Source organism: Mustela putorius, unplaced genomic scaffold (genome assembly GCF_011764305.1).
Source record: "Mustela putorius furo isolate JIRA1106 unplaced genomic scaffold, ASM1176430v1.1 tig00537303_pilon_pilon_pilon, whole genome shotgun sequence".
Classification (NCBI taxonomy): domain Eukaryota; kingdom Metazoa; phylum Chordata; class Mammalia; order Carnivora; family Mustelidae; genus Mustela; species Mustela putorius.
Window position 1 is genome coordinate 138861 of NW_025422441.1, and position 24079 is coordinate 162939.

At 54.4% G+C, this 24079-nt stretch overlaps 1 protein-coding gene across 5 annotated transcripts; it reads left to right on the top strand.

Moving 5' to 3' along the window:
- Positions 1-216: 216 nt before the first annotated feature.
- ZNF250 (zinc finger protein 250) lies at positions 217-19893 on the top strand. Of its 5 annotated transcripts, none has more exons than XM_045074259.1 (6): positions 217-303; positions 6478-6573; positions 6813-6954; positions 7135-7248; positions 7442-7504; positions 17726-19893. In XM_045074259.1, exons 2-6 carry the CDS (start codon positions 6532-6534, stop codon positions 19048-19050), a joined length of 1686 nt encoding a protein of 561 aa, XP_044930194.1. In that variant the 5' UTR covers positions 217-303; positions 6478-6531; the 3' UTR covers positions 19051-19893. The 5 variants fall into 5 exon arrangements, with proteins under 5 accessions (XP_044930194.1, XP_044930195.1, XP_004779426.1 ...); XM_045074260.1 differs by having other exon boundaries at positions 6828-6954; XM_004779369.3 differs by lacking the exon at positions 217-303 and adding an exon at positions 786-1037.
- Positions 19894-24079: the final 4186 nt, after the last annotated feature.

Sequence of the window (24079 nt, forward strand, 5' to 3'; positions counted from 1 at the left end):
CGGTGCGCGCAAGGGCCGGGCGCGGTGTGGCCTCTCTAGGCGCGCGGGAGGTCTCCGCTCTCGGTGGCTCTGGAGCGCGCCGCAGAGCCGTCCGTCAGGAAAATGGCGCCGGCGGGGAAGGCGGGGCCGGGGGCGGCGCTGGGGGCTGTCGCACGCCAGGACTGGTGGCCCGGGGGTGTGGGCGGGGACGAAGGAGGCGGGCCTCCCCGGGATTGGCGGATGCGCAGACGAGGCGGGGCGTCCCCTTTGTCTGGGTCCGTTGCGGGCGCCCGTCCCTTCGCGCGTGAGGCTCCGGCGTGGAAGGTGAGTGGGGGGTTCGCGTGGGCACCGGCAGGTCGGGACCCCCCCACCCGCACGGAGGCCGGAGCCGGGTCGTCCTCGCGGACAGGGCGCTTCCCTGCGGGCGCGGGTCCCGTGGCCGGCGGACGCGCAGCGGCCTCCTCTGCCTCCGCGGACCCCGGGCGCGCCCCGGGCGCCCCGCCGGCCGCCACACCCCAGGGCCCGCCTGCGCCTCGCACGCGCGCCTCCCCTGACCCCCGGCGCTCGGCCGCCGCCGCGCCCCCGGCACCGCCCGCCCCACGCTTCCGGGCCCCTCCCCGCGGCCCCGACCCGAGCCCCTCCCCGCGGACGGCCGGCCTCACCCCTCGGCCCTCGGCCCTCACCCCTCGGCCGCCGCCGCGCCCCGAGCTCCCCCGCAGGCCGCGGGACTCTGCAGACTCCCCGCGCGCCCCCGCCGCGCTCCCGGGCCCCTCCCCCGCGGACCGCGGGCCCCGCGGGAGCTGCAGGGCGGCGGCGGGGCCGCGGCGGGGAGGGCGGTCCGTGAGCCGCGTGTCGCGGGGCCCCCGGAGTCCAGGGCCGGCTGAGAAGCCCGCAGCGCCTCCGCACCTCGCGGTCGGCCGTGGCTCCGCGTCCGAGCGGCGCCGGGGTCTCTGGGCCCCAGGGCGGAGCTTCTCCGTCTCCGTCCGCGCGCTCGGCTTCCCGGGGCTGCGGAGGGGCCGAGACCAGCCTCCTCCGGCCTCGTCGCCGGCGCTTCCCGGGTGCGTCGTCGGTTCTCCGGTCGTGAGGCGAGACGGTGCGCGCCGGGGGGAGCGCGAGCGTGCGGGAGAGCGTCGGGCGCGGGGCCGCGGGGAGGGTGGCGCCTTGGGTCGCGCGCCCCGCCGGGTGGTCGCGGGGTGTCGGAGTTTGCGTCCGCGGGGAGGGTGCGGTGGAAACGTCGGGTGCTTCGTGGCCCCCGGGATGGGCCGGTCCCTGCTCCGCTCCGTGGGCGCCGGAAACTCCGCAGACGACGCGGGGCTCCGGTGCCTGTGTGCTCGCTTGGGGGCTGTCGAAGAGATTTCGGCTTTTTAGTGGTCGAGCGTGGACTCCGAAGGCTTTCGAGCTTTGTGGTCGTAAAGGGCTTTCCCCTGGCCAGGGTCATTTTTAAAACAAACCCTTGTTTTTCTCGGGTTCTTGTGCAATGGTGGATCATCTGGAGCTGATTTGGTGCGGGGTGAGAGGAATCCAGCGTCGTGGTTTTCTCTGCTGCTGCTGACACCACCTATTGAATGATTCATCTTTCCATGGGTTTGGAAAACCACCTTTGTCGTGCCTTAAATTCGTGCGTGATTTGGGGTCCATTCTGGAATTTGGTGGCTTGGCTGTGCATGAGCTCTTGATTTTCATGCAGCAGATCTGGAAGTCTCTGCCCCCCTATTTCTGCTTTTGGTGCTTTGCTTAAAAGGCCCTTCCCACCTGAAATAATATAAACGTGTTTCTGTAAAACGTCATGTAGAATTTCTGCTCTTCATTCGTTAGCCTGCCCGGATTCATGAGACCTGTAGTATTTGATAGGAGATGATCAATTTTTTTCTAGCCTTTTTTTTTTTTTAATCTCTTGGCCTTCCTCTACCTTCTGGGAGATCTGCTGAACTTCATGCACAGGCCCAGTTCTACTTTTCCTGAAGCATTAGCTCGTCCTAGCCCCATTCACTGAACCCCGTTTCGTCAGCACTCGAAGTGCCTCCTGTTCTCCATTTGTGTATACGGATGTGGCCCTGCTCTGCCCGGTTCCTGTGTCACCCCTTTTCATCCAGGCCCACTTGGCTCTTGGGGCACCTTGGTTTTGTGGATACAGTGAGAATTTACATTTCATTTCTATAGAAATAAGTTTATTTTAAGCTTGTTTCTTGTGTCATTTTGAACAGGATCTTTTTCCCTATGTATTTTCTGCCCAGGTCTTGCTGGTGTGTAGGAAGCTATGGGTCTGGGCGCATGATCGTTTTCTGTGGAAGATTGCAGGGTTCCGCTCTGGGTTCACACGTGGCTCAGAGAGGTCTCTCCTGAAGATGCGTCCCCCGTGGAGGGCACGGGGCTCACTCCAGCAGGAAAGCCCGTAGATGAGATGAGGATGGTGAGGACAGAGGAGGAAGATCTTCGGAGCTGCCCGGCCCAGACCAGGGAGTGGGGGTGCGCCTGTCCTGGCCTGTCACTGTGGGCAAGGTCTTTGGAAGATAGGCGTGCCTGTTCTTCTCCATCAAGCCCAGGAGGAATTCAGTAAGGGCAGCGAGTTCCTAAAACTTAGCTTGCCAAACAAAGTGATCATAAACCCTAACACATTAAGTTCTAAGCTCTTTGCGCCTCCGCGGTCCCTTCCTTAGTTGCTGGCTGCTCCACGGTCAGGACAGCCGGGGCCTGCTTGGCACAGAATTTCTCTGCAGTCTGGCTTCTTTCCCACGAAGCGTCCAGTGCTGCTGAGAACACGGATCTGTTCTGGTTTTGTTGGGGTTACTCCCTGCTCTCTGAGGACATTTCCAAAAATGAAACTGCTGCATCTGAGGAATGACTGGCTGATGGACGGGTGGGCACTGCTGCAGGGCCCCCCAGGGGTGCATTTGTACTTGGCCGTGTGTTGGGGGTGGCATGGCCGTCTGAACAGAACTGGGCATGCCCACCTAATCTCCCTTCCTGTCTCAGCTCCTGTGTTGGGGCGCCTGGGTGGCTCCATCCGTTAAGTTTCTGACTGTTGATTTTGCCTCGGGCCATGACCTCAGGTTATGAGATCAAGCCTCACATGGGGCTCTGTGCTGAGTGTGGCGCCTGCCCAAGAATCTCCGCACCCCGCCCCCACGCCCCCTGCCCCTCCATTCCCTTGTTTAAAAAACAAACCAACAACTGTGTATTTTCGCAGAGCAAAGCCTGGAGGTGTGGGCATCGGAATCACGGGGTCAGGGTGGAAGAGAGGGCAGCTCAGGAAGTGCCAGTTCTGGGCCCTGGATGGCTCTGTTCACCTGCCCGACGGCTGTCAGCTTTGGGGGCCACAGTGTTTTGCGCATCTTTGTGTGCAGTCACAGACTTGTTCAAAACTAGTCGGTACCACTTCTTGTATTTGTTCTTTTTCTTTATCCGATACAGGAATATGTCTTAGTTCCTTTGGGCTGCTCTAGTAAAATACTGTAGACGAGGTAACCTATAAAACAGACGGTTCTCAAGTGCTGCAGGCTGCAGGGTGCCTCCGTGGTCGGGGAGGACCTTTTCGGGTTGCAGACTTATTGCCGTGCCCCACATGGTGGAAGGAGTGAGGAAGCTCTGTGAGGTTCTTGTACTGATCCATTGTGAGGGCTCCGGCCTCATGACCTAAGCATTTCCCAGTGGCCTCACCTCCTAACACGACCCCGCTGGACGTTAGGGTTTCACCATGTGAAGGTGACGCAGATCTTGGAAGGATGCAGATCTTCAACCAAAGTAGCAAGTATACTAGTATGTGTGCTCCTGCATGGTAACGTGTGAAGGTCGTCCTGGGTAGAGAGCCTTTGTTTCAGTGCTTTTCTAGGACTGTCCCCTCCACTGCCCCCCCCCCCCCCGCCGGGTATCTTGCGCTTTGCCTTGTACACTGGCCTCCATGCCTCACTCAGATTGACAGCCTAGGTTTTTGAGTTAATGTAATTGAACGAGCCCAGCAGCATCTGACTTCGCACCTTGCTGCCTCTTGAGGCCTGCGGAGGAGGGGTGTGGTCTCCCTGTTTTATAGGTGAGGACAAAGCTCTCACACTTCTTGACCCTGGAGGCATTCTTTCTGAAAGAGGACATTATGGACATGCTCTCTGCGTCCCATGGTCTCATTCATCTACTGGCTGTCTCCCCCAGCTTAAGTCTTTCTCAGGGGGTGTGTGACCTGTGTGTGGAAGGACTGTGGCTTGGCAGTGGCACCATCCTTGGGTCTTTGTCCATCCCAGGGGCGTGCCCACTCTGAAATGGTCTATCCGACTCGTCTCCATTATGCCAGGTGGCTTTCCTGAGAAAGAGAGTGAAGTATGGGTTCATAGCTCTTATTTCATTCACTTAATCAGCAAATATGGGTTGCTGGCCACTCTGGGACACAAAGGGAGAATCAGGACCAGGAGACAGGACTTCAAGGTTTGGGGGTCAGGAAGGCCCTCGATGAGAGGGTTATGTGCCAAGAACCGGCCAAAGGTCAGGAGCCTCCCTAGCGGAAGGGAAGCCCAGGCAGGGGTTCTGACCAGCCTCGAAGCAGCTGTGAAGGAGCCAGGAAGGGGTTCAGGCCAGCAACAGCCACTGTTCCCACAGTGGGGTTGAGGGTGCACAGGGGAACAGCCCTGCTGCAGCAGGGCCACATTCTGAATGTGCTTGGAGGGTGGAGGAGGGAGGGTGTGGACGAGGAAGGGGAGGAGCGCTCGGAGGGCTCATCCTGTTGAGTGTCTGACTCTTGGTGTTGACTCGCGTCATGAGATCAGGCCTTGTGTTGGGCTTCACACCCAGTGGGGAGTCTCCTTAAAGATTCTTTTGCTCTGCCCTTCCCCCTGCAATAAAGTCTTTTAAAAAAAAAAGCCAAGTGCCTCCTCGGGTCAGCTGTACCTGTGTCCAGCACTCACTGGGGAGGTCCTGACTGGTGTTCCCGTGGGTGTTTCTTGTTGAGTCCTGGCCGGGTTGCGGTGGGGCCTACCTGGTTCCCAGGGGACCAGGGCTGCATTGTCCAGGAAGGTCAGATTCTCATGCAGGTGAGGATTGAGGGAGCAAGGTCCAGGACACCTGGTGGGGACTGAGTTGCTGGAGGACAGGGTAACAACTCTCACCGCTGCCAACAGTGGGCGCGGAGCTGGCCACATGGAGGTGATGGAAGCCCCTGACCACAGCCAGGTGGGGAGGGTGGAGACCACTCATGGGGAGGCAGCTGGACAAAGCCATGGGGAAGGTGACTGACCATAAACAGTGGCAGTTTTGTGGGCTGCTTGAGAGGGTGTGGATGTCGGATACACCATCAAGAGGGCAGGGGGCAGAGCAGGTGGTGGCAGTGACTTTATCATCGTTGTTCTGAGACCTGGTGAGCCCCCCCCATTCTTTCAGATTTTATTCTACCTGTTCTCCAGCATTTACTGTTCATATGAATTTGAGGTTAGTGTCCCTCTTTTGAGACCCCTATTGGGATGGTAATTAGAGTTTTGTCGCATTGACACAGACACACAGATTTAGTGAGAACGGGCATTCTTGGTGAACAGAGGGATGGAGAGAGGCCAGCCTCTCTCTGCCCGAGTCTGTCCTGTCCCTCGAGGCTGCTGCGGTTGGGAATTCCGTGTATATATTCCCAGAAGTTGTCTGTGCCAGTATACGCACGCATTTTATATTCTGCGAAGAAAATGGGTTGTGATGCTTCCTGACTTCCTGCTCCCAAGTCGTCCCTTTAGGCAGCCGACCGTGTGAGGCATCCTGTTTGTTACGGTGATCTTGGTGGCCGTGTCCCTCTGGGAGACTCCCTTTGACACTCCAAATAATGTGAGCCCCATCCCCCCATTAGGAGAGCTCTTGGTCGTTCCCTCCCTGTCTTCCAGTAATTTGAATATGACCGACACCTCAGCTAAGCTAGTCCTTTTACGTCCCCAGAACCTGCCCACCCGTAGGCCTCCCCAAGGTCAGACCAAATCCCTGGGTGACTCTGGACTTAACCTACCAGAATCAACCACGTGTCATGCCTCCAGTGCCAGTCCCTGGTGGACACACCACCAGGCTGACGGCGCCAGCCTCACTGCAGAGCCAGGGCACAACCAGGGCAGCCTGAGGCACCAACAAGCCCACAGCAGTCACAGTCGAGTGAATCACGAAGGACGTGGGGTGAGCTGCCTCAGGAGTACGGGCCTCAAGCAACACCACGCCTTCTCAGCCTGTCTTCCCTGGAGATTGTCCCTGGCCTGGCACCAGCCCTTCTGTGTGGACTGGGGGCCTGAGCAGATGGCGCCGAGTCCTCGTGAGCTCCCCAGCTGACCGTGGGGACCCCAGGGTCTGGAGAACAAGACCTTCTGGCTGGAGCGTTGGGGTGCACAGGTGTCCCCAGGCATCTCCGGCAGGATTGTTGCTGGGCTCACAGAGTCCAGGGATCATTGTTCCTGAATTGTGGAGTAAGAAGTAGCGGGGGTGGGGGGGTTGGACTCCTAGCGCTAGGGTCTGTGAAGGCAAGGCTGGGCCCCTCATGTACTCCCTTTTCCTCAGCCCCACAGGCTCCTCTGACCTCCATCTTCCTCGGAAACCTCGGGCGATCCAGCCATGGCAGCGGCCAGGCTCCTGCCGCCGCCAGCAGGACCCCAGGTGAGCTGCCCTCGAGGCCTGTGCAGCACCTCTGGGTTCCCTCCCAGCCCTGCTATGCCCAGGGCTCCAGGTGGTCGCCTAAGTGTCCCTGCGTCTGAACCCCGTGGCCTCTTCCTGTTACACTCCCCCATCGCCCACCCTCCCCCGCCAGGCTGTTCACATATGTTTCCCCTACCAAGGGCATCTCCACTTGCATCCACTCCATCTCGGATGTGGAGACTTAGTCCAACCTGCAGCAGCCCCTGTCATTCCAGGCCAAGGTGACCTTTGAGGATGTGGCCGTGCTCCTCTCCCAGGAGGAATGGGACCGCCTGGGCCCTGCTCAGCGGGGCCTCTACCGACACGTGATGATGGAGACCTATGGGAACGTGGTATCGCTAGGTATGGCCCCTCAGCAGGCCTCTTCTGTGTCTGTGTGCTCAGCCAGGGGTGGGGGCCCTGTGGTGGGGGCTCTAGAGGAATGGCAGTCCCATCTGTCATGCCTGCAGGTCACTCGGGTAGGGTGGGGTGCGGGTGGTCACAGATACTGTGTTGACAAAAGACCTTCCCTCCCGTGAGCAGGACTTCCAGGATCGAAGCCCAGTGTGATCTCTCAGCTGGAGCGAGGCGAAGAGCCGTGGGTCCTGGACGGGCACGGGGCTGAGGAGACTCGGGGCCTGGGGAGCGGCCGGTCAGGTGAGTGAAATGAGCTGGCCCTCCTTCCCTTGGGGTTAGTCAGTTCCCAGTGGCTGTGGGCACTGGCAGGGGATAAACAGTGGAGTAACGTCCCGCCTCTTCTGGCAGAGGCTTAACGTAGTGAATTGCACTTAGGTTGTAACGGCAGATGGCAAGTTCCTACTAACCCTTCAGCTCTCTTTTCCTTTTGCAGACAGCTACAGGCGTGAGCACACGACAGCTTGTACGCGACAAGACAGTTCACCCTGTCCATGGGGTAGGTGTGTGTCTCGTCGTTCTAACCCGTACAGTCCCTGCAGGTATTAGTGCTCAGGATTCACCAGAGTGTGTTCTGACTTTGGGGAGGGGTTTTCTAAATTAAAAATCTGTTTCAGTGCAATTGTTTTTCTCCCTTTGTCTTGTCACATGTAAAACACTCTTCCCTAGTCTGTGCTCAAATCTGAAGCCACCATTCTGAACGTGAGGGCTCTGCTTAGGCTCCCGCACCACGCGGGCACAGGGAGGCCTCGCACCGACAGCAGCCTGAGTCTGTCTGTGAGCAGGAAAGTTTGGTCATGCGTGGGTGTGAGGACACGGAACATTGAGTGAGTGACCTCCCGTACAGTTACTTTTTAACTTTTTAAGGTCATCTTGCTCATCTTGTTACTTTGGCGTCAGGGAAGAAACTACCTATTCAGGAAACTTCAGACGGTAGAAACGGTACTTTTCAGTGCAAATGGGCTTACTAGCTTTATGTTTTGATAATGAGACTTTAGAAGTCAAAAAGCAACTAAACTGTTTCCCTGTTTAAAAAACACATAGTTTAACCTTTTAAAAGTAAGATGTATATTGGGCCCTTGGGTGGCTCAGTCATTAACCTCTGCCTTCAGTTCAGGTCATGATCGCAGGGTCCTGGGATCAAACCCCACATCAGGCTCCCTGCTCCACAGGAAGCCTGCTTCTCCCTCTCCCACTCCCCCTGCTTGTGCTCCCTCTCTCACTGTGTCTGTCTCTCTCTTTGTAAAATAAATAAGTAAAATCTTTTAAATAAATAAATAACAATAAATTAAAAATAAAAAGATGTATACAAAATGTTATCAGATAGAGGACAGTAAACTCAGATTTTTTAAATGAAGAACCTATTAGTGTTACTATTTTGTAACTATATACACCCAATAATTGTTCTGAAGGGAATAAAAAATACCGAAATAATCCGGTAATAAAAGTGGGCACACAACTTGAACAGGTTCTGATAGAGGAGGAAAACCAAAGGGCCAGTAAATGTGAGAACATGCTCGGCCTCATTATTCATCAATAAAACGGAAATCAAAACCTTTCTGATTCACCATGTCACACCTTCAGAATGAAAAACGTCGGGGAAATGGTAAAAGGGAGGCTGTCGAGTTTGGGTGAAGCCGTAAGGCAGCTAATGAGGGTGTAAATGTTGTGCACACTTCCTTTAGAAACCCGTTTGGCATTCTCTAATGAAGGTGAAAATACAGGTCCCTATGCCAGTGCTCCGCTCTGGTGTGCACAGCGAGGCTGTTTGTATGTGAGCACCAAGAAACATACATAAGAGTCTTCGTAGAGGCGTGCAAAATTGGGAGTGACCCAAATGTCCACCAGCAGTAAAATAGATACATGAATAAATTTTGGTGTTTTAATTAAAAAAAAAAATCATGGTGAAAATGGTTTAATAACTACTTTGGAACAATGTGATGAATCAGGAACATAGTGTTGGGAGAGGAAAACAAATTGAACACCAGGTACTATGAAATTATAAAAATCTCATAAATATGCCTAATTAAGTTATTGGTTAGAGATACAAATTTCTAAGATAAAGCTATTTAAAAAAAAAACAAAAACACAAAGGCTTCTACTTTAGCCAAGATGAGAGTAAACCGAGATGGGAGTTACCCCCTCAACTGAAACAACCTAAAAACAACAAGATCTATGAAACCACAACTCTCACGGTGTTGGGCATCTTTCTCTCAGTGGATGTCAGTCAGTGAAGGAAATTAATCCCTGAGAGACAGGAAACAAAGGGCTGATCCCCACAACTGCTCTAAGCGTAAAGCTTGGAGAAGATCACCGTGTGGGGAGAGGAAACCGGGAGAGGCCAGTGGTCTCCCAGACTTGAGAACATAGTCAGGAGACCAGAAACACCAGGGAGGCTAGGAGTCCCACAGAAGCGTCCATCTGATAAAGAGAACTCTGGAGATCGGTAGGAAGACCCCTCGAGTATTGGCACTAGCATGGAAACAGTCCAGTGCCAGGAAAGAGCCCCCTCTTTAGAAGGAGTAGCAGCTACAGTAGTCAGGATTTAAGATGGTCTTCAGAATAGAATGAACGTTTGTGCCCCTTTCCCATTCCTCTGTTGGAGCTCGAAACCCCAGTGTGAATGTATTGCTGGCAAACCCTTGATAGAAGTAATTAAGGTTGAGTGAGATCACACGGCTAGGGCCTGGATTTGTTAGGGTTAGTGTCTTCATAAGAAGAGGAAGAGGGGCACCTGGGTGGTTCAGTGGGTTGAAGCCTCTGCCTTCAGCTCAGGTCATGGTCTCAGGGTCCTGGGATTGAGCCCCGCATCGGGCTCTCTGCTCAGCAGGGAGCCTGCTTCCTCTCTCTCTCTCTCTGCCTGCCTCTCTGCCTACTTGTGATTTCTCTATCAAATAAATAAAAAGGAAAAAATTAAAAAAAAAAAAAAAAAGAAAGAAAGAAGAGGAAGAGAGACCAGAGCACTCTTTCTTGGCACACAGAACCTCCCAGATCCCTGCCCCATGGTGTCCGTGCCCTGTGTGCATTATCCCCAGGATTGTGAAAGTGGCTTTTACTCCTATGATTATGTTATATTAAGCTTTTGCTTTTAAGTAATGGAGAGCCCTTCAAATATGGGTCCGGAGGTCAGAGACAGAAGTCAGACTCGGGAATGAGGAGGATTTGATGCATCATTGCCGCCTCGAAGGTGAAACGGCCACATGGCAGGGAATGCACTTAGCAGTTAGGAGCCGAGAGTGGCAAAGAAACAGTCACCTTAGTCCCATAGCTACAAGGGGCTAAATTTTGACAACAGTAAGAATGAGCTTTGAAGTACATTTATTGCCTGAGCCTCCACACAAGAATTCAGACTAATGCTTTATTTCAGCCTTGTGATACACTGAGCAGAGAACTCCCTGCGCTGTAGGACTAGAGAACTATAGGCTAGTACTTAGAGTGTCCAGCGCTCACACAAGGCTGGGAATGCTGTCTGCTCCCAACAGTGAGAGCAGGAAACCTGTAGCTCATGGGGTCATCAGAGAGCTCACTAGTGGGGGAAGCGCCCTGAGCACTACTCTGGTCTGATCCTTCAAAGGTGCAAGGCAAGGACCAGATGCAAGTTAACCAAGGATACTTGAGCTCTAGAATATTTTTTCTTTTCTTTTTTTTTTAAAGATTTTATTTATTTATTTGAGAGAGAACATGAGCGAGAAGGTCAGAGAGAGAAGCAGACTCCCCGTGGAGCTGGGAGCCTGATGTGGGACTCGATCCCAGAACTCTGGGATCATGACCTGAGCTGAAGGCAGTCCAACCAACTGAGCCACCCAGGCGTCCCTTCTTTTTTTTTTTTTTTTAATATTTATTTACTTTAGGGGCGCCTGGGTGGCTCAGTTGTTAAGCAAGCGTCTGCTTTCGGCTCAGGTCATGATCCCAGGGTCCTGGGATCGAGCCCCACATTGAGCTCCCTGCTCAGCAGGAAGCCTGCTTCTCCCTATCCCTCTGCTGCTCCCCTGCTTGTGTTCTGTCTCTCTGTGAAGTAAATAAATAAAATCTTTTTAAAAAATAATTATTAGAGAGAGGAAGAGCAGGGAGAGAGAAACTGAAGCAGACTCCGTACTGAGCAGAGAGCCCAACGTGGGACTCGATCTCACAACCCAGAGATCATGATCTGAGCCAAAACCAAGAGTCAGACGCTTAAACAACAGCCCCATCCAGGCTCCCTAAGCTCAAGAAGTAGGGGCGCCTGAGTAGCTCAGTGGGTTGAGCCTCTGCCTTTGGCTTGGGTCATGGTCTCAGGGTCCTGGGATCGAGCTCTCTGCTTGGTGGGGAGCCTGCTTCCCCTGCCCCCCCCTCTCTGCCTGCTTGTGATCTCTCTCTGTCCAAAAAAAAATATGTGTGTGTGTGTGTATCATCTCCAGCACCAGGGCACCTGCGTGGCTCAGTCATTAAATGTCTGCTTTTGGCTCAGGTCCTGATCTCAGGGTCCTGGGATAGAGCCACGCATCGGGCTCTGTGCTCAGCGGGGAGCCTGCTTCTCCCTCTCCCTCTGCCACTCCTACTTGTGCTTGCTCTCTCTTCTCTGCCAGATAAATAAATAAAATCGTTTAAAAAATATAGTCCAGGGACGCCTGGGTGGCTCAGTTGGTTAAGCAGCTGCCTTCGGCTCAGGTCATGATCCCAGGGTCCTGGGATCGAGTCCCACATCGGGCTCCTTGATTGGCAGGGAGCCTGCTTCTCCCTCTGCCTCTGCCTGCCACTCTGTCTGCCTGTGCTCGCTCTCCTCTCTCTCTGACAAATAAGTAAATAAAATCTTAAAAAAAAAGAATACTAAAAAATATATCCAGCATCAAACAAGGTAAAATTTGTAACATCTGACATCAACCAGACATCTAAAGAAGGAAGAAAACACAACCAGGGGTGCCTGGGGGGCTCCGTGGGTTAAGCCTCTGCCTTCGGCTCGGGTCATGATCTCAGGGTCCTGGGATGGAGCCCCGTATCGGGCTCTCTGCTCGGCAGGGAGCCTGCTTCCTCCTCTCTCTTCCTGCCTCTCTGCCTACTTGTGATCTATCTCTCTCTCTCTCTCTCTCTCTCTGTCAAATAAATAAATAAATAAATAAATTTTAAAGGATTTTATTTATTTATTTATTTAACAGACAGAGATCACAGGCAGGCAGAGAGAGAGGAGGAAGCAGTCTCCCTGCTGAGCAGAGAGCCCGATGCGGGGCTCCATCCCAGGACCCTGAGATCATGACCCAAGCCGAAGGCAGAGGCTTTAACCCACTGAGCCACCCAGGCGCCCCAATAAATAAAATCTTAAAGCATACACACACATACAACCATAATTAGAAGGAAAAAAAAGTCCTATTAAACTGACCAAAAATGACATCAGTGATAGAAGACAAGGCTATTCAAACAAAGAATTTATTCCATGTGTTCAAGGTCTAGAGGGAATACTGAGCATATTAAGTAGGGGCATGGAAGATTTGTGAAAGACCCATTTCTGATTTCTAAAGATGAAAACAGTGAGATGAAGAGTTCAGTGGGTCAAATTAGTGGCAGATTAGACATTGCATAAGAAAAGATTAGTGAGGAACAGCTGGGGGGCTCAGTCTGTTGGGTGTCTTCAGCTCAGGTCAGGATCCCAGAGTCCTGGGATCAAGTCCCGCGTCAGGCTCCCTGCTCATCGGGGAATCTGCTTCTCCCTCTCCCCTCCCCCTTCCCGTGCTCGCTCACTTGCTCTCTGACAAATAAATAAAATCTTAAAAAAAAAAAAAAGATTAGTGAAAACAAAGTCATTTAGAAAGTCCTGAAACAGAAGAAAAAAAAGGCTACAGGGTGTTCGTGATCTGGGGGGCAGTCTGAAATGGCCTAATGTATAGCTGACGCCAACAAAGCAGGGATAGGGGGTTAGAGAAAGTATTCTAAGAAATGATGGTTGAAATTTTTCCAAATTTGATGAAAAGTATAAACTCAGATCTAGGAATCTACACCTCTACATAATAAAATTACCCCGAACTACATCATAATCAAAAGAAGTATTATAACTAAGAAGCCAAGAAAGGAGATCAAATAGAATCATGAAAAGTAACGATTTTTTTTAAAGGAGAAGGAAGAGGTCATGAACCGCGATGTTTAGTGGCCGCTCTAGGGCTTACAGTACACGTCTCTAGCCACCGAGTACCTTCAGACGAAGTTCACGCCATTTCACAGTAGGTTAAGACTTAGTGCACTGGATGGGTCTGCTCCGGCCGCAACAAAAGGTCTTTGACAGAGTGACTAAACATCAGAAATCTTACTCTCCCAGCTCTGGAGGCTGGAAGTCTGAGACAAAACCGCAGTTGGGTTTTGCTGAGGGTTTTCTTCCTGGCCGGCAGGCAGCAACTTTCTGGTGCCCATATGGCCCCTTTCTGGGCCTGTGCATGCCTGGGGCAGGGGAGGTGGGAAGTGAGTAAACTCCCTGGTGTCTCTTTTTGGGCACTAACCCCATCATGGGGGTCCCATCCTTGTGATCTCTAACCCTGATCACCTCCCAAAGGCCCAACCAGGTATCACATGGGGTCTTAGGGCTTCAACCTGTAAATTGGTGGTGGGGGACACAACATTTAATCCATTTAAACAGCCCTCTGTTTCTTCTGGGATTATTTCTGTTGGCCTATTTTCAAGCTCACTGGCTTGGGTCCACTGATGAGCACAGTAGAGGCGTCCTTGTGTGGCTGTGTTTTTCTACATCGAGCATTTCCAGCTGGACTCTCGCAGTGTCTGTCTGCGAAAACCCCCGACCTGGTCATTCACATTGTTCCAGCATACGGGCCACCTCTAATTCTAGTTCCGTTGATCACTTGGTCTCGGAGTCTGTGTGTGTGTCTTCTTTCTCTTGGGTGTCTTGTAACTTTTTATCAAGTGTCAGCTGTCAATTAGGACAGTAGACATCAAGGTGAGCCGTCTCTGCAAACAACCTGATCTGCTGGGCTGGTAGTGTGACAGCCTGGGTCTAGTCAGGGCTCAGGCTGGGCTCTATTCTTCCCAGAGTGGCCTTCATCACACCACAGAGGTTCCTGGGAGACCCCCGTCTCCCAGCTGTGCCCACGAGAGCAGGTTTTCTTCGTGCTCTCACCCCTACCCAGGCAGTAGTACGCAGTGGCTGGTTACTCGGGGGCTTGCCGGCCTTTGGGCCAGAGGCTGGGGCAGACGAGAGGGTGCGCCACTGTTGTGTCCCTGGGTCGCAGCCCTTCCCTTAGTTGAAGCGGACTTCTCCCTGCTGGGCTCATGATCATTTTCCTGCCTCTCCCTCAGGAGTAGAGCATCATTTTGATTGCCCTCCCCAGCCATTGGAATTTTTATCTGTGCCCTAAAATGAGAAGTTTGTTTTCTCTCACGCAGAGACTTGGCAGCATTTGCTTTGCGGAGGAGGAGGGTTCAGGTGGGTCCACAGGCGGCATCCTCTGGACCTGCCCCCAGGGGAGAAGCCCATAGTCAGGAGCCCTGCATCTGTGGTTTTTTGGAAATTCACTGTTTTAGCTAGGGGCTGCTTCCTTGCTGGGGTGGTGGCCTGTCTTCCATCTTGCTCTTACCTCTCATCCGGGCACCTCAGTGCAGTTGTCTGCCCGTGCAGACACCTGTCTCTCCTTAGGTTCAGGTCACTTGGTTGCCATCATGACCTCGGCTCTGTGATAGATTCAAGAAAGTTACGATTTTATAGGTTACCTGACTTTCTCTTGCTGTTAGGGAGGCAGTGATACTCTTCCCGGCTTTCTTCCTCCTGGGGCATTCCAGTTAATATGTAACTAATAATTAGTATAGTAACACTGCTTGCCATCATGTATAATAGTAGTGATACTAACAGTAAAAGGGACGTGGGAAATGTAACTGGATTGGTCAGTGTTTCCACTTGACTTTCTGTATCAGACTGTGCGCTTTTGTCGGTCATGGTGAGGAGTCATCCCGTGTCACTGATGAGCAGGCAGGGCTGGGCAGGACGGACATGGGACAGTAAGCTGTCCCAGGGCACCTAGGTGCCGCAGTCGGTCAAGCATCTGACTCTTGGTTTCAGCTCAGGTCACAATCTCGTGGGTCTTGGGATTGAGCCCTGCATCAGGCTCTGGCCTCAGCATGGAGTCTGCTTGTGACTCTCTCTCCCTCTCTCTCCAAAATTAAAAGGTTTAAAAAAAAAAAAAAAGTTAAGCTGTCACATGCTGGTCTGACCGTAGGAACTAGGGGTTTGAACACTGATGGGGAAAGAGAAAGATAAGGAATCAAAAAAGAGATGTGGATCCTGAAGCCCACCAGCCAGGAGAAGTAGGAGCCTATTCTGGGAGGAAGGAGCCAAGTTCCCTGTTGGACCCCTGGCACGGATGTGCGGGTGGGCCATCTGGATGGCGAGGTGAGCAGAGCCCCCACCTGAGCCTGGAAAGCACTGGGAGATGGAGGGGTCCGTGTCCGTGTCTAGAGTGCCGCTGAATCTTGGGGTGGGTGCGGAGAGCCCGTTTGTCAAGCCCGGAGTGGGACTCCAGCCTCTACAGGAGCCCTTCGCTCAGGGAAGTCTCCAACTCTGCCTCTTCTCAGATGACCCTCTGCTGAGGGTCTGCTTCCATCTGGCTGCCACTGACTTCTGCAAGAAGCATTAACATTTGGTAGGTCTTCCCGCCCCCCCCCGCCCCCGCCAAGGTAACCTCGCCGCCAAAAGGCAACAAGATCAACACAAGCATATTTTATTTATTGACCACCTTGGCCCAAATCTTTCTCCAAGCCCCAGCCAGAACTCCGTTACGGCGCATTATGTAACAGTTGTCTTCCCGGACCAAGTCATGAACTAATTAAAGAGTGAAGCTTGTATCTCAGTATGCTGTGACCAGCAAGGTGTGGGGAACTTGCTAGTCTAGATAGGACACTGTTGGAAAACAACTGGGTTCTGTTCCGCTTTCTAATAAAGAACCACAGAATGAGACATACTTGCCACCAGATGAAGGCGAAGGACCACCACAGGCGGCTGTTCTGGGAACGGCTTCTGAGCATGAGGGAGCAGAGCGCAATACAGAGCGAGCTGTATTACAGTACAGCACAGCTCTCTGAGCTGGGAATGCCCTCTGAACCAGGGAAGTGAGTTCTGGAGAGAAGGGGGAGCGAAGAGCACGCCACGCGTGTGCCCATTTGGGCGCCGTCCTAGCTCGTCGTCTCGAGATGGCTGGGTCAGCCTCTACGTTGCCCTCAGGGCTGCAGGCCCCTCGACGCCTGTCGTAGACCCTGAGTGCGTCTGCGAGAATTCTCAGCCGTCCTCTGCCCGGAGGCTTCTCGTTCCAGAATGACCCTCCAGTGCACCCGTTTTGTTTTTTTTTTTTTTAAGATTTTATTTATTTATTTGACAGACAGAGATCACAAGTAGGCAGCGAGGCAGGCAGAGAGAGAGAGAGGAGGAAGCAGGCTCCCTGCTGAGCAGAGAGCCCGATGTGGGGCTCGATCCCAGGACCCTGAGATCATGACCTGAGCCGAAGGCAGCGGCTTAACCCACTGAGCCACCCGGGTGCCCCAAGTGCCCCCGTTTTTAATGCTGTTCCTGGCCGAGGTCTTTGGGAAGCCGGGGGTGAAAGCTGGGTGTTTGGAGGTGGCCTCCTAGGCCGCAGGGCCCACAGGAGGCCTGGCCGCGGGCCAGCAGTCAGGCTCTTGCTTCTGGCCCTGACATGGTATCGGCGCCACCTGTTGGGGTGTCGTTGGTAAGGACCACTCCTTGAGCACAGTCTTGTCCTCCCACAAAGCCCTGAGGTCCCTTGTGAAGTCTTGGTCCTTCCCTGACCGGCATCCTGTCCTCTCAATGGCTTGGTCTCCAAGATGTGAAACACTTGTTCTCAGGGATGCCTGGCTGGCTCAGACGCTAGAGTACACAGGTTTTGATCTCAGGGTCATGAGTTCAAGTCCCATACTGGGCGTAGAGCTCCCCAAAGGGGGGGGGGATTTGGAAGCCACCCTGTCCTCCCCCACTCGCACCGCAGAGAGTCCCCAACCTGACACGAAAAACATCTCTGCAGTGCTCACTGCTGCTCTGCAGGCCACATTCCAGCCGAGCTGTCTCGGCTGTCTCCCATTGTGTGTCTCCTCGGGCTTCCCGGTGCATTCTCTGCGGAGAGGAGGTCCCACTTGCCCACGCACGAGTCCTAGGGCCCTGTGTGTGTTGGACACGCTCATCTCCCAGCTCCACCTGCCCTCCTGTCGCTGTCTGCCCGCTGTCTATTCTGTGGTCCTGGGTGGGGTTGCTGTTTGATGACGGCTTCTGGAAGCTCTGTAAGTCAAGACTCCAGGGTGCGGTTCCTGAGTGGCTCGGTGGGTTAAGCATTTGCCTCCCGCTGCAGTCACGAGTCCTGCATCGGGCTCCGTGCTCCATCACGAGTCCCGCATCGGGCTCCGTGCTCAGCGTGCTCAGCAGGGAGTCTGCCTCTGTCCGTCTCCCCGCTTGTTCTCTCTCAAATACAGGAAATCTTAGAAAACAGAGACGACAGGGAGAGTGGGACTCGGGCAGTAGTGGCCTGTCACCTGCCGCTGTGAGCCTCGTGTCCTTTCACACCTCTCCGACTGCCCTGTCTGCCTGGGCACGTTTCTAGTTACTGGACACAGTTGTGAGTTTTCTCCCCGACGGCAGCTCACAGGGCGTGTGCATTCAGGGACGGCAGCCTGGGGGCCACCTCTGGGGACGCGCGCTCTGCTGTTTTGAGTAGGTGGGCAGTTAACTTTTACTTTGGGTTTGTTGTTTCAGAGCATGAGAACAAGGGAGAGAACCCGAAGAGGGATTGGAGTCTGAAGCCGTTTCTTTCCGAGGAAGGATCCGCGGTCCTGGGGGGGGCACCCTCAAGCCAGCCCGATCACGGTCCGTGCAAAGCCGAGCAGAGCCGCCCTGTGAGCCCAAGCCCTGGCGGCCCGCCTGGAGCTCGGGTCCCCAGCCGCGGTGGGCCTGCCCCCGCGCAGCAGGCTGTCCCCGGCGGGGAGAGACCCTACAAGTGCACCGAGTGCGGGAAGTGCTTCGGCCGCAGCTCCCATCTGCTGCAGCACCAGCGAACCCACACCGGGGAGAAGCCCTACGTGTGCGGCGTGTGCGGCAAGGCCTTCAGCCAGAGCTCCGTCCTCAGCAAGCACCGCAGAATCCACACGGGCGAGAAGCCCTACGAGTGCAACGAGTGCGGCAAGGCCTTCCGCGTGAGCTCGGACCTGGCGCAGCACCACAAGATCCACACGGGCGAGAAGCCGCACGAGTGTCTGGAGTGCGGGAAGGCGTTCACGCAGCTCTCGCACCTCATCCAGCACCAGCGCATCCACACGGGCGAGCGGCCGTACGTGTGCGCGCTGTGCGGCAAGGCCTTCAACCACAGCACGGTGCTGCGCAGCCACCAGCGCGTGCACACGGGCGAGAAGCCGCACGAGTGCGCGCAGTGCGGCCGCGCCTTCAGCGTCAAGCGCACGCTCCTGCAGCACCAGCGCGTGCACACGGGCGAGAAGCCCTACACGTGCAGCGAGTGCGGCCGCGCCTTCAGCGACCGCTCGGTGCTCATCCAGCACCACAACGTGCACACGGGCGAGAAGCCGTACGAGTGCGGCGAGTGCGGCAAGGCCTTCAGCCACCGCTCGACGCTCATGAACCACGAGCGCATCCACACGGAGGAGAAGCCGTACGGCTGCTACGCGTGCGGCAAGGCCTTCGTGCAGCACTCGCACCTGACGCAGCACCAGCGCGTGCACACGGGCGAGAAGCCGTACGTGTGCGGCGAGTGCGGGCACGCGTTCAGCGCGCGGCGCTCGCTGGTGCAGCACGAGCGCATCCACACGGGCGAGCGGCCGTTCCGCTGCGCGCAGTGCGGCAAGGCCTTCAGCCTCAAGGCCACGCTGATCGTGCACCTGCGGACGCACACGGGCGAGCGGCCCTACGAGTGCAGCCGCTGCGGCAAGGCCTTCAGCCAGTACTCGGTGCTCATCCAGCACCAGCGCATCCACACGGGCGAGCGGCCCTACGAGTGCGCCGAGTGCGGCCGCGCCTTCAACCAGCACGGCCACCTGATCCAGCACCAGAAGGTGCACGCGAAGCCCTGAGCCCCCCGGGGGCGCCCCCCGCGCGGGACGGGCTGCCGAGGGCTCCGCCCCGGGGGAGCCCCGAAGAGCGGCCCCGGGGCGCGGCGGGCGGAGGAGCCGGAGGGAGCCTGTCGCGCGGCCCTCGTGGGTGCGGGCCCGGGCGCCGTCGGTGCCCGCGCTGGCGGGAGAGCGTGAGGCTCGGGCCGCAGCAGCACGTTCCCGCCTCCGAGTAAAGTTCGCGCTCCCAAGAGGACATGCCTTTTCTAAAGACAACAGTTGCTCCAACTGCTGCGCGAAAGTTTGGGTTATTTGCACTATTGTTAGACCACCGCAGTGTTGTGTGGATGAAGAATGGCCGTCGAGCGTCGCCGTGTAAGACGGCTGGAAACCCTGCGTGTGTGCAACCACTTGTTTTGTGTGAACAAAGGAAACCGCCTAAGGAGGAATTAGGGAGAAATGATGTGAACTCAGAAAACGCTTCAGCTGGCGTCTGAACTTTATTCCAGATCAGAAGGAATGTCCTAAGTGAAAATTCAACTCAGAAATGCATCTTTGCCTCAAAACCTAGCCTTATGATTTTCAGACCGTATGCCCCGGAGATCGTGGGATGTCTGGGGCCTCCAGACCCTGTGTGGGTTGCAGGGGAGCTCTGCACTCAGAGCCCAGACCTCATAGCCACTGTGTTACTCAAAAGACAGTTCCTTGGTACATATTTTTAAAACCTAAAATTATCACATTCAAATTGCTTTTTTATTATCTGAAATTTCCATTCCTATATTTGAGGGTTTTTTTATTTTTTACTCCTGATTGCAAAAGTGTCTAGTATCCATTTTCATATACTGTAATGAATCTGTTTATTCATAATTTTTTTTAAGATTTTTATTTATTTGACAGTGATCACAAGTAGGCAGAGAGGCAGGCAGAGAGAGACGGGGAAGCAGACTCCCCGCTGAGCAGAGAGCCGGATGCGGGGCTTGATCCCAGGACCCCGAGATCATGACCTGAGCCGAAAGCAGAAGCCCAACCCACTGAGCCACCCAGGCCCCCTTATTCATAATTTTTTTTCATAATATTTTAAAGATTTTATTTATCTGACAGAGATCACAAACAGGCAGAGAGAGAGAGAGGAGGAAGCAGGCCCCCCACTGAGCAGAGAGCCCGATGTGGGGGCTCGATCCCAGGACCCTAGGATCATGAACTGAGCCGAAGGCAGAGGTTTTAACCCACTGAGCCACCCAGACACATTAAAAAACATTGAAATGCTTTTTAATTGTTAAAAAACATTTTATTTATCTGACAGAGGCAGCGAGAGAGGGAACACAAGCAGGGGGACAGGGAGAAACAGGCTCCCCGCTGAGCAGGGAGCCCGATGTGGGTCTTGATCCTGGGACCCGGGGATCATGACCCGAGCCTAAGGACTGAGCCACCCAGACATCTCTAGTTGATTCATAATTTTTAAGTTTTTTCCTCTCGAAAATAGCTTCTCGGGAGAAATGAAGGACTGTGACCCTTAGGTCCGCAGCAGTGCACTGACGCACAGACACTCGTTCTCCCCTCTCTGTGATGCAGGTGGGAGGAGCCATCGTCACAGGTGAAACTCTGGAAGCTGAGGCAGCAGGCGTACTGCAGAGAGGAGAAGGCTCCTCCTGAAAGGAGTTGACATCACTGATGTGTAGAGCAGAGCAGCTGGGACAACAGGCGCTAAAGCCACAAGTAGACAGGACTTGGGATCACTAAGGAGATGCTAGAGAGAAGATGAACTCACTGAGATGCTCCTTCCGTGATGGCTGAACCTCCAAGGAGGTGCTGTCCAGGCTGGTGCGAGGCAGAGGGGCTAAATCCCTCAGGTCCTCAGGTGTTAGGTTGTAGACAGTAGCCGAAGTCACTGGCCCACAGGCAAGCTGCCACCCCCGGCTGGCAGAGTCTGTAGCTGGCGGCTGCCCCTCAGAGCCCACCACTACTTGGGACACAATTCTTAACCCTGCGGAGAGTTACAGTAAGAAATAGTCATGTTCTAGTCAAGACAAGAGTAAGAGTTCAGGTAAACACAATGTACAGAAATACTTGTTTGGGAAAATGCCGCATATGCCACAGGACAACGTACGTGATATGGCACAAGTCATTCTGGATTGTTAAATGCACCAAATACAGGGTTTCCGGGGAAATCTGCAAAATGCATAGTTCGCTTTTCGCCCTTCTTAAAAGAAGTGTACCTACTACCACTCTGCCTTTTCTTCCTGCTGACCTGTCCCTGACCCCTTAGCTGGCGAGTGCACAGGCTCAGGTGTCCGTGGGGCTGGGAGATGAGCCTCAGTGCCCTTCTCCCTGGGGAGGATCCCTGGGCCATGCATTTTTGTCACTCACCCCTCCAAGGATCAGGACGTAGCACAGAAACTGCTGGAACATACGGGCAGTCTGCATGTTTGGAAGTGGTATCAGGCACTAAAATGACCTCTGGGATCTCTTCACCCTTTTTTTTGTTGTTTTGTTTTGTTTTAAAGATTTTATTTATTTATTTGACAGACAGAGATCACAAGCAGGCAGAGGGGGAGTGGGGGGAAGCAGGCTCCCCGCCGAGCAGAGAGCCCGATGCTGGACTCGATCCCAGGATTCTGGGATCACGACCCGAGCCGAAGGTAGAGGCTTTAACCACTGAGCCACCAGGTGCCCCTCCCTTCACCTGTTAATAGCCCGCTAGCCGTTACTGCCCACCTCTCACTGGTCAGCAGCATTCCATGCTTATTTTGGACCTTTTAATTTTTATTTGCAAGTCTTTACATCTTACGCATTTCAATCCTTCTCTTATTTTTCCTTACTGCTACCAAGAGTTTGACACTTAGTTCTCAAATTTTCTGTAAGTTAGAAAACACCCAGAGTTTTATTTCCATGTACTATGTATGATCTGACGTTGTCCAATAAAAAAGGACTGACTAGAGCACCTGCTCGTGGGTGAAGGGAGATCAGGGGCTGCCGTAAGGATCGACGACGAAGCAGTGGCCAGAGGACGTGCGCTGGCCGTTCCCAATAAAGGGAAGTACAATGAGGAGAGCCTGGAAAGGGCTGAAGTGTGCCCGTTTCAAACAAAAACATTCCACCTCCTGATCCATTAATAAAGGTGACCCAGCAACACAGAGCTACGAAGGTGCTTTCGTGTGTCGCTGGTAGTACAGTCCAGCCCAGCTGCGTGGAGTCCGGGACATGGGCGGAGCCATCGCTTCTCTGGAGAAAGACACCTGCGCAGCAGGACCCAGACTGAGGTGCCATGCAGACCACAGACCGCCCTGAGGGAGGCATGAGCACTCCCAGAGGACAGGCCCATGAGGGTCCTTTGCAGGAGCCGGGCTTGCTCTAGGGCTGCAGAAAATCCCCGGATGGGGGTGTGAGTACTGCTGCCCCACCTGGGTGAGTTTGGGGAACACATGGTTTCATGCCTCAAAGTCCCTGAGCTGTGAAGGCAGGTGAGGGATAGGAGCCCCAAGGCTGCCCTCCCCTCTGGCACCAGTCTCGAATTTGGGGATTCCCAAGTTCAATAATTTGCTGCTAGGACTCCTCGAACTTGCCTTGAAACCTGATATACACCTGGTTACAGTGTATTACAGGGAATACCACAGTGGAAATCAGACAAGGGATTGCATGGTGGCAGAATCCAGGAAAAGTAAAAAACGGAGTCCCTCTGTAAAGTCACGGACGGCACTGCTGCCCTGCCTCTGACGTGTGACAGTGTGCACAGAGTACTGCCAACAAGGGAAGCCTCAGAGTTCTTCTTGGGGTTTGGCGACACGGACACAGAGGGCCACCCTCATAACTGACCCAGTCTCCAGCCTCTCCACGGGTTCAGTAGATCCCACACGGCCAAAAAGCCCCTGCCCTGCTGATCCTGCAGAGCTCCTGGCTCTAGCTGAGTAAACAAAGACTCTCAGCAGGACAGTCCAGCTGCCCAGAAGCCTGGGACAAAGGCCATCCCTCCCCTGGAGTCAGGGTAATCCTTTTTGCACAAGTGGTGAAGAGGGTGTCAGATCCCACCCAGGCCCACCTCCAAGTGCTCCGTGAGCTCGGTCCAGTCACCTTCCTCAGCCTCAGCTTCTGATCTGCAGAGGAGAATATCACCATTGACATTACAGAGCGGCTGGGAAAATGAAGTGAAACCTACAGGAAGACCAGCCCAGCATCCAGTTCCGTGTGGTCTGTGTGCTGGAAGTTAGCACGACTGAACAGGTGCAGCTGTCATAGGAGGCGGGGGCCATACGGAGAACAACAGGCCGGGGGAGCCGCTCACTCACCACAAGGAGAGAGAAACGTTCCCCAGCCCCAAGGGATCTTGAAGAAGCTCAGCCCACGGTCACACAAGCCATGCAGGCAACAGGCTAGGCGAGGCAGAGTTGGCCCTGAGCAAGCACCCACTCCCTCCTCAGCATGAAAGCCCACACAGCTCCTCCAGCAGGGACTCTAGGACAGCCTAGAGGACACCAACGCCAGGGGGCATGTGAAGACTGGCCCAGCCCCTAAAAACAGGAGTGGGACAGCCCTTATGGAAAGCTCCAGCTCTGGGACGCTCTGGCTCAGATCGGATGCTCTGCCTGGGTCCCTCTGCTTCAGGGGTGTGTACTGTGCAGCCACAAAGATGTGGGCACGGGTACCACACACTGTGAGCACGACCTGACCTGGCCTTACCATGACGTTTGGGGTAAGCTCTGTCAAGTTTTACCCAGAGGTGCTGACTCAAGGCTGCCCTAACAGGCCTCAGCTGTCTGATCCTCTGACACCAGTAGTTCATCTCCTGACGGGTTATTACTGCCCACAACTATTAACGATTCTTAACAGTCTCCTGTGGGCTGAGATGACCGGGCTCCCAAAGGCTGTCACCGCAGGCTGACAGCTCAGCCGAGGCGGCAAGAGGACAGCCGCAAGGAGTTAACCCACCGGACACCGGACCATCCAGTTGAGAACCCCAATCCTCAGATGGGCTTGACACTTGTCAAGTGCGTCACCAATGGATGGTGCCAGCCCTCTTCAGCCAAAACCAAACAGCCAAGAAAACTTGTAAAACCAT

Excerpts from the sequence above, each read along its gene's own strand:
- ZNF250 (XM_045074259.1), top strand. The coding sequence starts at position 6,532 with ATGGCAGCGGCCAGGCTCCTGCCGCCGCCAGCAGGACCCCAG. Across the intron at positions 7,249-7,441 it reads CCTGGGGAGCGGCCGGTCAG|ACAGCTACAGGCGTGAGCAC; the intron begins GTGAGTGAAATG and ends TTCCTTTTGCAG. Across the intron at positions 7,505-17,725 it reads CAGTTCACCCTGTCCATGGG|AGCATGAGAACAAGGGAGAG; the intron begins GTAGGTGTGTGT and ends TTGTTGTTTCAG.